The 17,138-nt window shown below is 45.4% G+C and overlaps 1 protein-coding gene across 12 annotated transcripts in view; it reads right to left on the reverse strand.

Moving 5' to 3' along the window:
- AKAP13 (A-kinase anchoring protein 13) overlaps positions 1-17,138 on the reverse strand; it is a 1,236,163-nt gene that overhangs the window by 959,160 nt on the left and 259,865 nt on the right. For all 12 annotated transcript variants that reach the window (XM_085644487.1, XM_085644486.1, XM_085644483.1 and 9 more), the window contains exons 3-4: positions 16,280-16,323; positions 4,278-4,425 (exon numbers count right to left, since the gene is read on the reverse strand). In XM_085644487.1, the coding sequence (XP_085500613.1) occupies positions 4,278-4,425; positions 16,280-16,312 (181 nt within the window). In that variant the 5' untranslated portion in view covers positions 16,313-16,323. The remainder of the gene's footprint in view (positions 1-4,277; positions 4,426-16,279; positions 16,324-17,138) is intronic.

Consider the following 17,138-nt stretch of genomic DNA (forward strand, 5'->3'; position numbering starts at 1 on the left):
GCAGTTGGTGGCCTTAACTAGTATGGAAGGCAGGACTCATAAGGATTCAGAAATTTCCACTGTAGCTGCCAAGAATGCCTTACAATCTGGAGAGCAGCAATTACTGCCACAGAGAATGCCAAAGGAAAATGGAGAAGACAGATTTTTTTCCATTAGCAGAAAGAGAAAGCTTAAGCAAGATTGGGATAAAGGGAGCCAGCTAGCTGAGAACGATTGTGGCCAAAATTAGCTCAGTCCCTGATCTGGAATCCACAGCTTATGTGCTTACCTAAACGTGGCAGCAGCCAGAAAAAAAGCCATCAAACAACTCAGGCAAAAGAAGGAGTTAGAGAGTCAGAATTAGTCCATAATAGCTTTGATGCTTCACAGATGGAGGAAAACTACAATTTAGAACAAGTATTTGAAGCCTACCCAACATTTCAAGAAGCACCAACCCAAATCCAGAGACGACTAGTAGCTACAGATGAGCAGCTTGTGGAGACAGACGTAGTGTCCTTGCAGACTGCCAGGAACACACAGATGCTAAAAGACCAGATGAGGGACACTTTTTCAAAAGCGGATTATTTAGAGAATTAACAAATGTGAAAAAAGCTTAAAAGTATTTTGCACTGGAGAAGCTAGAGTGAATTGCGATTTGCATAGGTTAATGGGTACATCTTTTTCTCCCCACACCCAGGGGCAAAACAGGGTAGATAAAAGAATCCCCAGTCTCTTGAAAAGGTAAGGAAGGATTTTGCTTTACGCACTTGTTCCAGTGGTAAGGCAAGTTAGTGTATGTAATTCTTTGGTTCTGACCAGGTCATGTTGGCTGAGGGCAGCCTTTTTCTTATTTTTTTCAGCTGTCCCCATCATTTATGATAAGCTGAGACAAGATCTACATAAGTGGGAGGGCCCAAGGCTTTCACTCTTATGTATAATATGAAACTACTGCTGTGCCGCTTGTGTTCTCCAAGTCTAACATATATAGTGTTTTCCCCTCATGAAATATACATAATACACAATTGTTTGCCATTATTTGTCAACTGTAGCACGTTTTATTGAAGGTTATCCCTTTGATCAGTGAATACCTTGATGTCGGCCAATAAATGTGAGTGAAATAAAAAGGTTGCGCTATGAATATTTTCAGAGGGATTTCATGAATCACATTGTAATCTTTATTTTTAAATATTTGTGAAAATTTGAAAAATTCAGCCATTCAGAAATATTACAGATCTTTTTTTCAATTTCCTGATGATCACAAGCATTTATTGAATATATACATAGCCCGTCAGGGTCTCTAACAGTTTGACGTATAACACCAAAATTGCTAAACGAAAACACACCAAAATTTCACAGTCACCAGAGTTCCACTACTATACCAGTAATATTTTATCTTCAAGGCATAAGATGCATTATGGGAATTCTCATCTTAAATCTAAAAATCTAAATGCTTGGAGATCTCCTTTTACCTTTACACCATCCTAACCTCCATTGTTTCTAGCTACTAGGCCCCAAATTTGGTACAATCGAAGTCTGGATTTGAGACAGACATTTGAGAAATATTGCTACATGTGGTTTAAAAAGGAGGAGGGGAGAGAGATTTAGGATTCAAAAATGCTCTTTCCTATGTCATTTTGAGCTTTGCTACCTGTGTACATTTCTGGCACCACGTCAAAGAGCCAAACCAAGTAAGGTTAAAGATAGATCAGCCATTAATTCTTACAAATAAAATCTGTGTGCCAATACCTCGTGGTTTGGCAAACCACTTATCCAAAAAGCCCACTACTCAGCATATAATTCAGAGTTACTTCTAAAGACAAGGTTTCCCAATTCAGAGTTTAGAAGTATTAAGAAACGGTACCTAAGAATAGTTTCCTCAGATGAATTGAGGATTTACAAAGTTGAGCTACACATATGAATAACTTAAGCAATCCACTGAGTAGTATATATTGGTGTTCAACAAGGCTAATCTTTAACAACTTTTTTTAATTTCTGCTATAGATCTATCAAAAAATAAATGGTGGTAATTGTAGGAACTGACAGTCAGTTGTCTGGTATTTCCCCAGATTTTTACCTTAACTGTTTTTTCTGGCTGTAGACTCTGTCCACTTCACATCTGCTAACCAGTGGCAAAGTGACTATGCTTCGCCTTTAAACATAATGGTACATAATAGGTACACATTTTATTGGCATGTTTAATATACCTATAAACCCTTAGTATATGGAACAAAGTATATCTAGAGCCTCTAAATTAAATGTCCCTAGTGAACTACAGCATCCATTTTGCCATCCACTAAAATTACAGTGCACACATGATTGCAGGCCTACTATCTGTTGCCTGGATGCTGCAGTTTTAAACTGCAAATTTGACATGCCAAAATAACCCCTTTTAACAGATTAAAACCTTCCTTTTAAATATTTAGGTCACCCCCTAACGAGACCTTATTGCGCACAAATAATGTCCTTACAGTGAAAACCCCCAAAAGCTATTTTCACTATAGCAAGGTTGGCAGTTCCATAGGAAAACATTGGTTAAGTTATTACATTTAATACTGCTAATTTCGGTTAGGAAATATCTTGAAAAAGTATTATACTATTTTTAATAGTTCCTTCAATTCAATGGTCTGATTTAAAACAAAAACAAATATATTAAGGGGAATGTGCTTTTAGAAAGTTGCCTTTTCCCTGCCGAAAGCCACTGGAGGCACATTTCCATTGTCCTCCCACTTCTACCTGCCAGTAATGAGCTTTTTGAATATGTGTGAAAAGGTGTAAAATGCTTCCCAGAGGCAAACAGGCTGACCTGAATTGGCAGAGATGATACCCCTGAATCTCATAGAAATGAAGGTTGAGGGCTGTGAGGATCCTTTTGACATTATACTGTAAAATCCTACTGGACAAACCTGCTAGTATTTGCAATATAACACATGGGATGCACTTCAAAGGAAGAGAACAGAATGCATGAAGGACAATTCTTGTGTACCCATTGCTTGGTTGCTGGAAAATCTTTGTCTTACCATCCCTCTGTCTCTGGGGTTTATGTATAAAAACTGGGGCAAACTTCAAAGGGAGAGAGCAGGATGCAAGACAATTCTTGTCTATTCACTGTCTCGCTGCTGAAGTAACTGCTTCAAACTGGATATTGGTGTTAGATGTGGGAGGATACTAGGATTACCATAATAAACCCAACACATAAAACCCCAGCCCTAATAGCCCAAGGTTAGTGCGGCTTAAGACTTTCTCCTTCTTGAAAATGCCCAAAATGGTTTGGGTTAGAAGAGGGAACTTTTACCCCTATGGTTAAGGCATGCCGAGGAATCATTCCCACTCACTAGCTTGTGCCAGGCATAAATGTGGCATCTCCAGACACCCACTTCAGAACATTCCTGGACCTGTGGAATATTAGGTGAAGATTGAGCCGGTTGCCTGTCACCTCAGAAGAGCCTTCAAAAGCCTGGACCTGCTCTCTCGTACCCAGAACAAGAAATGCACTCCAAGGGTCATAAGGCTGACCTTCTGTTACATCTACATGGACATGACAAGCTACAAGAGGCCCATCCCTGAAACTGCCAAACGGACCAGTGGCAACTGGACCTAGACCTGACCCTGCTGTTTGGCCTCTGCCTGACACCCTGTGAGTCTTTAAGTGCCTCCCCTGAGGTTGTGGGAGGCTTTAGAAGTGTACTCCTGTGGTGGATTGGCAATTAAAGGACTAGAATCAGAAGGTAAAATCTTTGCTCAGAACATACCTAGTTAGTGTATTCGACCCGTGCTCCATCACTGTCAGAGTCAAACTGAGCCTAGTTTCTGGTCTACCGTGATAATTTATGTTCATTTGCTCTTGGTGCTTCTTAGTGCTAGTTTCACTTAAAGCGTTTACAAATTATGTCTCCTCTTGGATTTCTGTCATTTTGGTGCCATTTTGTTTATTCACGTTTACTCTGTGTTACGAATTCATTTTGGGACTTTTATTGCTTTGCATTTCTACACTTCCTTTCTGTTTTAGTATTGCACAAATACTTTACACATTGTCTTTAGGTTAAGCCTGCCTGCGCTGTGCCATAGCTACCGGGGGTCAAGTGGGGTTGTGAGCTCAGGTTTATTTAGTGACTATGACGGCTCAGCCTGACAAGGGTTATGATTTGTTCATTGAGGTGGGTAGTCAACCAATGTCTTACTGTAATGTTTGAAATCCATACAGTGTTTCAATAGTATGGATATGAAAAACATTATTTAATGGGCAAGTGTTTGAGAAAACCTGAAGGTGAAAAACTTCAGTCTAAATGTTTTACACTTACCAGGCGCTATGGTCTTTAATGTCAAAGAATCAATCTTCTTGGTACTTGCCAAATGTTTTAAATTAGACCCAGCAAACAGAAGGTAGAATACCACATCATCTTCAAGTTTATCCTCCTCACTTAAAAACACCGTGAGAACACTGTCACCCTAAAATGTAAAAAATATTGCACAAGTTAAATCCTTTTATAGATATAATAGAACAATATTTGTAGCACAAGGTAGAAAACATCAATTGCCTCATGTAGTGCGCTGTCCTGGGAATTAAAATTTCAGTTAACAGTTCTTTGTTTTTGAATACCTTACGGAGTTTTAGGAGAGTGGCTATAAGAAATTAAATTACTCATTTCATAAAATTGGGCCTAAATACTTCTTATTTCTAAGAACCACAATAGACCAGGCTTTCAAAATGATGGTCCCAATTTAGGGTTTGGCAGACGGATATTCCAACATTTAAAAAGTACCACAGGAGGAGAGATAAATAAGTGTTGGTTGGATCAAATTCTGTTCTGCGTTGGCTTTGATTCAAGCACAGGGATTCTATTTAGCTAACAATATGTTATACAGCATTAACTGGCAGGAAATGAAAAATTTCCTAGCTAAGGTAACGGAAAGTTTCAATTCTATTAAGGACTTTGAGGCGAGGATTATGCCTTCTTTCTCCACTTTATTCTCACCGCAGCGAACAAGTAAACAAAACTACGTTTCCCATGGAACATCGGAAAACAGTAGTAAGAAACATGGCAACAACCAATCAGGAAGGAGCACCAATGTCCAATCAGGGGCTATTGAGCCCAAAAAAGTCCTCTGTCAGTGTCCCCTCTACCTCTTTCTGAGCACGACATCAGCCATCCTGGGCACGTCAGACATCTTGTTTCTGGGAATCAGAACCTGAAACAACAGGGAACACATGACCCAAAGAAACCACAACTAAAACCTGTAAAGAAATAGATAGCAGTCACGTAAAAGACAGCAGAACTATAACACTCAACTCAAAGTTAAGTACTTACTGCAATATGGGGAGGGGCCTCCTACAGGAGCATAGGGCAGGATAATCCTCGCTTTCAAGTCCTTAACAGAATTGAAACTTTCTGTTACGTTAGCTAGGAAATTTTTCATTCTATGCCAGGACTGGAGGCGAGGATTATGCTTGTTCAAAGCTTGCCCACAACCAGCTGAGCCATATTGAGCACTGGTTTAAAATAAAACCTCTTAAAGGTAGAATCCAATTTGCCGCATTGAGGATATCCTCCAACCGGGCACCCAAGCCAAACGCTTTCGAGGCCATAGCCCACCGCACTGAATGTGCTCCAAAGGGACAAAGGCTAATGCCCGCTTCTTGCATCACCCAACGGACCCATCTAGCGATGGTGGGGGAGGAAACCGCTTTAAAGGGCTTCCGGAGCGCAATAAGAAGTTGACGCTCTCCTGGTGGACGGAATTCTTTCGTCATTTCCTCATAGGCTTTGAGACATCTAGCAATGCACAGTTTCAGAGAGTCAGGGAACTCTGGGTAGGAGATAACCCTGGTATGGCATTTGGTACGTTGAAGCAGTGTGAAGGTCACCCCTTCCGGAGTGAACATGCTCCCAGAATTGTCCAGGGCTCGGACATCCGCGACCCGTCTGCAAAAAACAAGGCAGAGAAGCATGGCTAGCTTTGCTGAGAGTTCTTTCCTGGAGAGAAATCTGTTAGGTTGCCAAGACAGAACCAGGTTGAGAACTTGATTAACATCCCAAAGAGCGGAATAGTGCGGCTCTTGCGGTAACGAAAGACGAATACCCCTCAGAAACCTGCAAACCAAGGGATGCTCACCGATAGGGGTCCTTTGGATCTGTACATGGCCAGAAGAAATGGCAGACCTAAAGGTGTTGATGAAACGATACGCTAACCCGTCTGAAGCGAGCTGTGCCAGGAAATTCACGACGTGAACAACGTCTGCGACCAAGGGATCAAAACCCCGTCGCAAACACCAACGGGTCCCACACGGATTTGTACCTCTTGACCGTACTATCCGCCGAAGCCTTGGAGATGAGGTTCTCAGCCTCTCGCGAAAGTCCTGGGGCCTCCCATCTGCCCCTGAAATCCGCCATGCCATTAGAAATAGTGACCCTGTCGCCACCAGCGGATGATGAACCCCGTCCGGGTTTGTGAGTAGAGTCGGAAAGTGGGGGAGTAGGATTGGAAAATCCCAAGAAAGTTCCAGAAGAACCTGAAACCAGACTCCAAAGAGGGGTAATCAACACCAGCTCCGCCGACTGCCTGTGAACTAGTGCCGAGGTCCGAGTGATCATCGCGAAAGGAGGGAACGCGTAGCCCTGCTCCAGACTCCAGCTAAAGAACCGCGGGATCTGGTGGCCCAGCCTGGATGTTAACAGATCCACTGAAAAGGGACCCCAGAGCTTGTTCAGCGCTGCAAAAACGGACTGATCCAGTTTCCATAGGCTGGAATCCCGGGAGTGTCGAGATTGGAAGTCCGCTTCAAGGTGGTCTCGGCCGGGCAAGTACTCCGCGGTGACAGAAATCTGACTGTCCAGGCAATACTGCCAAAAACTCGCCACTACGTCCGAGAGAGCCTTCGACCGGGTACCTCACAAGTGATTCACATAGCGGACTGCGGAGACGTTGTCCATTTTCAGGAGAACGCAGGACTGTACCGAGTCTCTGGTCCAGCAACGCACTGCAAAGGAGCCCGCCAGGATGCTCCAGACAGTTTATGTGTAATTTCTGTTCTTCGGGTGACCACAAGCCGCCTGTAGACAGATCGCCACACCTGGTACCCCAGCCCTGCCTGCTGGCGTCCGATTCGATCACCAAATCGGGGGCTGAACCGAAGATCGCTCGGCCATTCCAGGCCTCCATGTGGTCCAACCACCATTGGATCTCGGCTTTCGCGTCCGCTGATAAGGAGACCTTGTGGGAGTAGGGGAACTCTTTGCGGAGGAAGAACGCCTTGAGGCGCTGAAGGGCCCTGTAATGCAGCGGACCTAGAAAGATGGTTTGAATTGAAGCAGATAAAAGACCCACTACCCGGGTCAGCTGGAGAAGAGAAACCTGTTTGGACAGGACACGACGCAACTCGTGCCGAATCTTGGATATCTTCCTGGAAGGAGACTGAGTGTAGAGGTTGTGAAGTCGATCACGAACCCCAAGAATGTAAGAGACTGGGCAGGTTGTAACAGAGATTTGCTCTCGTTTATCACAAAGCCCAGGTCCTGAAGGAGACAGTCATCTGAAGCTGAGAAGTCAGTTGACGAGGGGACGAAGCCATCAAAAGGAAGTCGTCTAAATACACGATCATCCTGACCACTCGAGCTCTCAAAAACTCCACCGCTGGCTTGAGGACCTTGGTGAAACACCAGGGGGCCGAGGAAAGACCGAACGGGAGAGCTGTGAACTCGTAAATGAGGCGTCTCCAAGCAAACTGACGAAACTATCTGTGAGGAGGGAAAATCGGAATCACCAAGTAGGCGTCCTTGAGGTCCAGACGGACCTTCCAGTCTCGAGGAGGTCCGTCTCGAGATAAGAGAATGTCCCGAAGGCGATGGATACCTTCCATTTTGAGATGGCGATAAACGAGCCATTTGTTGAATTTGCTGAGATTTATAACAGGTCATTTGTGGAGGAGGGAGGCTACTTCCTCGTCCACTAAGGCCGGGTCTTGCACGGAAAACTGGATGGGCCGGGGTCTGGTATTTTGAACTGGATGTCCCATGAACTCTATGTGAAACCCCTGTACCGTTTGGAGAACCCATGCGTTGTGCGTTAGAGACAACCAAGCCTGGTAACAATTTGCAAGCCGCCCCCCTATGTTTAACGGGGAAGAAGGGTGAACACTCACCGGAATTAGAGGCGGTGGATCCTCCCCGGAATCCTTTTCCTTTCCCACGCCGTCCTCTGGTAGGGTAAAAGTTCCCAAAACGGGACTGGTCCTGGTATTGACCGGAGCCTCTCTGGTTACCCTGGGGGTGCTGACGACCAGCCGAGCGGCCCCTACCTCTGCCGGCCCGGGGAAAAACTTTCTTTATTGTGGACTGAGCCCTGTCCAGCAATGTGAAAGTGTTAACAAATTTGCCGAGCTCTTTCACAAAAGGCTCCTTGCACGATAGCGCCAGCCTCTGAATCGGCCAGGTCCCCTAACTTTGGGTCTATCTTTATAAGAAGGGACTGGCGGCGCTCGGTGGAGAGGGCGCAATTCGCATTGCCCAAGAAGATAACCACCATCTGCGCCCAGCTTGAAAGGGCCTCTGGTGAAATTATGTAACCAGATTCTTCGGCCATATCAAGAATTTTTGTGCCTGGGCCGAGAGCATTCAGGAGCTTGTCCTGGCAAGCTCTCCAGGATCTATCAATCCCTACTACACGTTTGAAGGATGGTGGACATGCGGGGGTCAATCTCTGGGGTCAGGGCTACCTTCCCTTCCAAAGATGGGCGTGGACACTACGCCCGTAGGCAGTTGCGGGCCTCCTTCTCCAAAGTACGGCGAATGTGCTCCGCCACATAGGCGGAGACTTTCTCTGCCGGGACACACTCCGAGGAGCGGGGGTGGACGATGTCATTGGGATCCAACATATCAGAAGTGAGCTGTGGGGGAACGGGTGGGCCGGAGGGAAGCCAAGGCCTTGAAGGGCCGGGAGAATCGGGGTCACCAGCCGCGTCCATGTCGGTAGACTGGGGGGCTGCGGGGGATTCCCAGCAGGCTGCACCTTTTGGCTACTAGTTACAAACACCTGTCGCAGGTGCTCGAAAGCATCAGAATCTACCCCAGATTCCCGGGAAGGTTTTGCCGGCAGGGAGCCAGTGGGGCGGTGCCCAAAGGAACTGAGGCGGAAGGGCCAGCAGTCATGCGCTGCTCAAGGCGCGAAAACGCCTGATTAATCTGGCGAGATAGTCTATCTTCCAAGGGAGTAATAGCCTGATCCACCGCTTGGTAAATGGATGAGTCCACCGCCTCATAAAAGGCATCACCCCAGCGCATGTCCGCAAGAGGGTCTTCCTCCTTAGGGAATTTATCATAATACTCCATGGTAAGAGTGAAGGTGGTTTGGATGGGGGGTGAAAACTTAGAGCCCACAATGGCGTAATTGTTGAAAGGCTGGGTGGCAGCCCACACTTGGGTGGTAAAATCCGCAATTTATATGGGGTTCTAGCCCCAGGAACGAATGACGAATGCTGGCTAAAACTAGGATATCAAAAAAATCTGCAAACCCCACTCGAGGGTAAACGCTGGTCCCCTTTGAAGGGCGTCACAGGCCAATACTGGACCTCAAAAGGCGTCAGGATGTGAAAAATACAGACTCCGAATCCCTTTATGGCAAAGCCAGGAAACGGAGCGTGAAACGTGTAAAATCAGTGGCTCACGGTAATCAACACACCGCCGCCTCGTACAGACCCCCAACCGGGCGTTCTCCCTGGACCAGAGCTCCGCTGACACTAAGTGCGCGCGTGGTGTTTGAACTCCTTGAGGAGAAACTTCAAACACCAAATCGTGCCGAAGCCGGCCTCCCGCGCCACCTATCGGTGAGAGGTCCGCAGAGCAAGCCAGCAAGCACTGCATAGGGACGGGAAAGCCCGTACCCGCGGCGCCACCAAAGAGGAGTGCCAAACGCGCTTAAAGCAACGCAACACACCGCGATATGCAGTCCAATGACAAAAAAGCAAACACCTGAAAATGAAATACACTGCGGGCGGAGCCCGATATACATGCCTGAAGGCAAAGAACACAGCGGAAAACGAGCCAATAAAATTGTTATTATGAGCACACAATCGTTGACAAGAAACAAAGCACTACACAGAAAAAACTGAGGAGCACTTATCTCTAGCTGCGGAGCAGCGAAGAAAGAGGTAGAGGGGACACTGACAGAGGACTTTTTTGGGCTCATTTGGCCCTGATTGGACATTGGTGCTCCTTCATGATTGGTTGTTGCTATGTTGTTTCTTATCACTGTTTTCCCGATGTTCCTTGGGAAACATAGTTTTGTTTACTTCTTCGCTGCTGTGAGAATAAAGTGGAGAAAGAAGGCATAATCCTCGCCTCCAGTCCTGACATAGAATCAACATTATATTTATTGAAGGAAACAAATACAGCAACCGAGAGTGTACTTTTCTTTTAGTGCATCACCTGTAGCTACATTTACTTTCGAACCTCTAAAAGAACACATATCTGAGAAGAGAAGATATGGAATTTTTAGAGGGGCAGAACAATTATGATGCTCCAGTTCCAGAGAGTACCTCCCAAGCAGTGTCTATGTTCTCCCCACAAAAGAATCATGAAAACAGCAGGGACAATTTATGCATTGTAATACTAATGTTTTCCAAGTAGTTTTAAAGGGACACTGATAAAATACTCCAATGCTTCATCGTCTGCAAACTGGCATTTACACCACTCCCAAAAAGAAGACCCACTTACTTTCCCACGGCTGCCATCTCTCCTTTGCTTCAGTCCCACCATTTCTCCTCAGCTTCTGTCCCGGAAGCACATAGGCTCCTCTAAGCCAATCACAACACTGCAATGCAGAGTTGCGAGCACTCTGAGGGCAGTTGTTCCATACTCAGACGGGGACTGGGAGCTTGTGCATGTTACCCACCAGGCTGTGTATTACAGCCTGGAAGGGAACGTACAAACTGTGCATAACTGTTGGCCGGTCCAAGACGGCCAGCAGAACAGGCATGCGCACTTAGAGTGTGCCAACCGCTCCCCCCTGTGACCCCAGCCCCACCCTAACCTAGCCCCATAGCAAAGTAACAACGTTTTTAGCATTTTATTTTTCCTTTTTCGTGCTCTGAGAGTAGTGGGGCGACGTGACTCCGCCTTAGCAGAGGAGCCGCACCTGTTCACTACCTGCTCACACTTACCGAAAATACTGAATCATCCAAGGAAGAACAAGTCTGATTGGTTCTTTCTTATGCATCTTCATGACAAATTTAACTCGATGGCTGTTTAAGGTGAATGGGACAAACCTTTGTTTATCCAGTATGCTAATTACATACCTGTGCCTGCATACATCTTTAAACAGTGGACCAATCACTGCTCTGTAGATTAAACACTTGGTAAATGTTTTCACAATATTAACAGGGTAACCTAATTTCCTTGTTCACATTGAACTTTCCAAATCGAATTGCATGCATTTCTAATCACTTTTGTTTTCAATTCAGTGTCCAGACCTCATTTTTCAATTAACTTCCAGACGTTGGTGTCGTTTTTCACAAAGTTCTTTTTATTAAGTAATCAATTCAATTATGCTTAAAACAGACCCAGCAAACACTTTTCATCCCTTACAGGGTCTTCATTAGGGCAATTTGATTTATCCTCCTGCTCTCAAATCTTCTTTTCCATTCATTCTCTGTTTAAATTAAAACTAATCAAGCAAGGTGCCCCCCTCCGTTTGACCTCGCTATCAAGGCAGTAGTATTTCCTGAACATGCGAACTAACACCCACACCGCAGCCTGGCAGACAGCCAGTACAAGCACTTCACATGTTAATGTGGTGGTAGCAGCATTGGCTCTAGTAGAATGAGCCTGCAGGTCTTCTGGAAGCTGCCAGTCTGCAGCAGATCTTTGTATTAAGAACAATCCATCTGGCAATGGTCTGCTTTTGCACAGCTCTATCCTTTTTGGCCCAGACATCTAAATGATGTACTCTCTTCCTTCTGGGTGGATGAGGTGGAGCGAAGAACAGTGGCAGGGTAACTAACAGACTGGTCAATGTGGAAGGGAGTTACCACCTTGAGGAGGAAAGCAGTCTTAGTCCTTAACACTCGCTTATCCACTAAGTAAGAGGTGTATATTTTCTTAATGGAAAGTGCAGCTCGCTCACACAGTGGCTGATGTGAATGCAATAGGGAACGCAGTCCTCAATGTGAGCAACTTCAGAGGGCAAAAATGCATTAGCTCGAACCAGACTGAGATCCTTCTAGGACAGAACTAAGGGTTTTGGCTGGAACGTACGGGTCAGCGCTTTCAAAACTAGGAAACAGAGATGGCTGATCAGGCAATAGTAGAAAAGTTGATAAGCTTGACAAATAACCTTTAACTGATGCAACAGCAAGGCCTTCCTGGCTTAGACACTGGGAGAAGTGGTTGGATATGCCAGGAAGAACACCAAGCAAGAAATGACTCCCAATGTTATGCATAGATGGTCTTAGTAGAGAGAGGCCTAGCAGCCACATTCACCACTACAGGATGGCGATCAGGGGGCATCAATTGTTGGCGCTCAGTCTCCAAGCATTGAGGTGCAAGTTGTGAATGCTTGGGACCCTGCCCTACTGTTGTCGCAGTACGTCCTCCAGAAGCGGCAGATTCTCAGGGCCAGGCATTCGGAGTAACACACTCTCCTGACTCAGTCCAGAGTCACTAGGATGTCTAGGACCAGATTGTTTCTGATCTTGTTCAGAACTTTGGGAGAGAGAGGTAGACAGGAAGGTGTATGGGAATTCAAAGCTCCAGTCTAAACAGAAGGCATCCCTGAGGGAGAAGACAGGGTTCTCTACATTGCTAGAAGATGCTAATTGTAGTTGACATTCAAGATTTGATAGGCAACACTGGCTGAGTTTTCCCACCATGGTGTTAAAAGATCCTGCTAGGTGTTGTACAACCAGGGAGATGCCCTGACAAACCAGCATATTCCAGAATTTCTTAGCATAAAATCCACAACCCCCACCCCGCCTACTCTCACTCTTCTCCCTCTCCCCAGTGGCAATACCACATGGCAGTGGTTTAGTCCTTGATGGATGGGAGGAAAAAGAATCGCTCACAACTCTAACAGGTTGATGTGGAGGGGGTGTACCACAGACACCAGAGTCCTCTGATTTTCACCTCTCCAAGATGTCCTCCCCAAACCTGCAATGATGCATCCGGCGAAACCGTTAGCTCGGAGTGCGGTAGGGAAAGAGGTCTGCTATGAGTCCAATTGTGGTCCAGCAACAAACTTGAGATTTCAGACCCCTTTGCAGAGCCTGTATGTGCCACTTGGTGTGGTCCACTAGCAGGAGATGCAGGAGGCCAACAAGCCTCAGAGCTCCTCTCACTAAGACCCAGGACAAGGGTTACAACATCGGGATCATAGCTCCAATATGCTGCACTCATTGAGGATGAAGACAAGATCAAAACAGCACTGTGTCTAGAATGGCTTCAATCAAAGGTCGCCTCTGTGAAGGAGTCTGGTGTGCACCCCAATGATGTTAAGAGATTGGCTGTCATCTAGAGTTGGTCAGCAAATGTTTGAGGTGCACCTGCCATCTGTAACCAGTTGTTGAGGTAGAGAAAGACTGGTATTGCTAAAGATGGGCAGTAACCACTACCATCACATTAGTAAACAACCGAATGGCACTACCAAGGCTGAAGGGGAGCAACACACACTGAAAATGTTTATGGCATACTTGGAACTACAGGGGCTGCAGGACTGGGATGTGGAAATAGGGGTCGTGCAGGTCCAATGCCACCATCCAGTCTCCTGGAGCCAGGGCATAGAGAACTTAGGCCTTAGTGAGCATCTTAAACTGGTCCTTCTTGAGGAAGAAGTTTAGGTGACAGAGATCGAAAATAGGAGAAGACCTCAGTCTTTCTTTGACATTAAAAAGTAATGAGTAGCAGCCAGTCAATATTTCTGATGCTGGCACCCTCTCTTTAGCTCTCGCCGCCAAGAGAGCTTGAACTTCCTGTATGAGAATAGACAGGTGGTCCTAAGGAAGCTAAAGCATTGTGAAGATACCAACTGCCCTACCATGAGTTAGTAGTGCCCTGGCTGGATTTTATATTTTGCCTCAGTCAGGCCATCCAAGATGGTAGCCACCAGTTCCCACAACGCATGTGAATAATGCTTCAGGAGGCAACTGGGGTTTACAGAGCTGAGGGCAAGCCTTGCAGATGAGGACAAATGTTTTCCAAAAACTACCACGCATTCCTGTCTGGCAGAGTGGTCGGAAAAGTGTTGGGATTAGCCATCTGGTGCATGCCTATATTTCAAGGCTCTCAGGCATTGAGTTTTGCAGGAGGAAAGATGCCACCAGTCTACTCCCTCCCCTCCCGCAAAGCCAGTCAAGCTTTCCCGGGGGTTTAACATGTAATGGGAGAGCAAGACCATAGCTTCACCCAGGTGCCCAAGAGCATGTCCGTCAGTGGCTCATTAAATGGTACAAGGGGTTCTAGAGAGGTCTGCTCTTGTTGTAGTACCTCTGTAATAATGTTTGTCTTTACTTCAACTAGGGAAATTTGAAGGTCAGTACTTCAGCTGCTCACCTGATAACCATGGCAAATGAGACAGACTCTTCTGTAGAAGGGCCAGATGGAGTTTCAGGTAGTGTCTGGTGATGTACCAACACCATAGGCCTCTTGCAGGTTAAGGAATATCTTGCGGCTCAAGTTCACAGAATCTATAATTCAGGGGAAGCGTGTCTGAATCAGAATAAAGTTGTGGGAGGCATCGAAGTGGACATGAATTTGGCCCAAGATTGGATCAAATTCACTTCTCAGTCCAAAAGGACTATCAGCTCTTCCTCTGGTGTCGGCGGCGTCACTACTAGCATTGATGCACTGGGCCCCAACACAGGTCTTGGGCTGTAGGGGAAGTTGGAGTAGATGTCCATGCCCGGGAACAGGGTTGAGAGGCACTCTCAGCATCCACGACAGATCCGCCAACGGAAACCTATCTCGAGGCCTACTCAGACCTGCGGGGTACCGAAGATTCACAGCATAGCCTCATTGAAGGCGTGGATATGATGCACCATTGCTGATGGGTCCAAATTCATGCTGGATCAGGACAAGAGCCAGGACCAGATCTGAGGGAGGAGACCAAGACTGCAACTTTGAGGTACTCGGATATCCGTGCGACTTGTATCGTGAGAGCAGCAGGAAGAAGGGGAGTCACGTTTGGATTTCTTGTGCTTCTTTTTCTTTGACTTATTGAAGGACTTGGAATATGACTATGACCTCCCACGGCAACAACCTCTAGAACGAGAACATGTTCACGTTCTTGACTACAACAGGGATCAGGCCTTCAGAACCTTCCTTCAACGTATAGCACCGAAGAGCCTGGCCCTATGGTCCCTGGTTGCCTTCTTCGTCATCCAAATATAGTCGCCACATGACTTCGAGTCACCAGACACAGACCTCGTGAGGGTCCATCACTTGCATCTATGTGTGGCAATCCTTGCAGGGTTAAGAACCTGTTTTATTGAGACACATGTCCCTTATACACTGGAAAAGTTTTGAGAATATAAAAAAATTATTTTTGTCAGGTGACCCAGATCAAGGAAGAGCGCTCCAGATCCATGTCGGAAGGCGTGGTAAGAAAGGAACTGACACAGACGCATGGAGGCGACACATATTTGTTGCCCCAACGACAATTCTGGTATCGAAAGATCTAATGTAGAGCCTCACAACACCAGACAATTTAATTTAATAAATGAAAAGCACACGGTACTGAAAAGGATGGGGTAACAATGGACAAGTCGGGATGGGTTGAGGGGGCATTTAAAGTTTCTAGAGCGAGAGGCAGCACCAGGGGCCTGGGAATGAGCAGATGGGGTGGGGGTGGAGCAAGGAAACCTATACATTCCCAACGGAGTACAAGTGAAAACAAAAAGGACGTTTTCTCATGTAAGGTGTTAAAGGATACAACTCATTCAATCAAAAGGAAGTTAAATACACTGTTTCAGGGGCGGTACACAAACAAGAGTAGGGAGGAAAACCATTGAAACAAGAGCAGAGAACTGTCATAGTCAAGAAGGTAATCCAATCAATGACCAGGGGGGTGGTACAAAACCCACTCTATGTATTGTATTTTTCACAATCTGTCTTTGACAACAGACCCCTAACACAGTCCTAATAGATATTGTTCACCTTAGCATTAAATCACATTTTAAACGCCGAATAAAACCTTCTACCAGAGTTTTCCTGATTTAATGAACTTAACGCACATTACTTTAATTTCATGTTTAGAACAATACATAGACATAGTAAGTGTACATTTCAAAAAGCTTTGTTTGTACACTGTCTTTACTTACATACAAAGGAGCTTGCTGGGGATTAAGTTTCATGACCCAGAGCACTGAAATCAAAAAATGAAAAGAAACTTAACAATGTTTTATTTTACATAAATTCAACTTTGAGATCCACATTTAAATTGAGGTAGAGACATTCCTTCCACTTACAATTAAATGAATAGTCCAATGAATCCTGTTTGCATGTGACTCAGTGTTTCCACATACAACGGATTCAACATTTGTATTTCAAAACAAAATACGAATGTGTCTTGAAGTATTTATTCAATCTCAATTCAGTGATAGCATGCATGCAATTCAAGTTACACCGGCCAACTGTTGATTTAATAGAAGATGCATAGATTTCTTAAAGGTAATTATCCTCATTATAAGATCATCAAGCAGAGCAACTGCAACCACTGCATTAAGCAAATAAAAGACATTTTATTTTTCAGAGGCATACAGAATTTATAATACAGCATTGCTTATTTCCAATACAGCAATGACACTGTAAAAAAAAACAAAAGCAAATGCCAAACTGGTGGAAAGTTACAATGTAAGCTTGAGTAAGGAAGAATTCAGCGCCACCGCTGAGGTGGCGGCGAGTGCCTGGAAGAAGAAGGCGTTTCTCTTATGTAACAATGAAGTGAAGACAAAGCCAAATGTCACTCGCACCCTTTAACCTGGGATATGATTAATGGGTGCGGGTATGTGTGCTTGCCATTTATTTGCCTAGGTTGTTCAGCAACAAACCTTTGTTACTAATCATTAACTAATGTCATGAGTGTGGCAAGATATTGTGCAATGTGTGATCTGAAAAATTGAATATGCTACTTACCAGTATGCATCTGTTCTTGGCATGTAGGGCTGCTGACATTCATAT

The sequence above is a fragment of the Triturus cristatus genome, chromosome 3_1 (genome assembly GCF_964204655.1).
Source record: "Triturus cristatus chromosome 3_1, aTriCri1.1, whole genome shotgun sequence".
Classification (NCBI taxonomy): domain Eukaryota; kingdom Metazoa; phylum Chordata; class Amphibia; order Caudata; family Salamandridae; genus Triturus; species Triturus cristatus.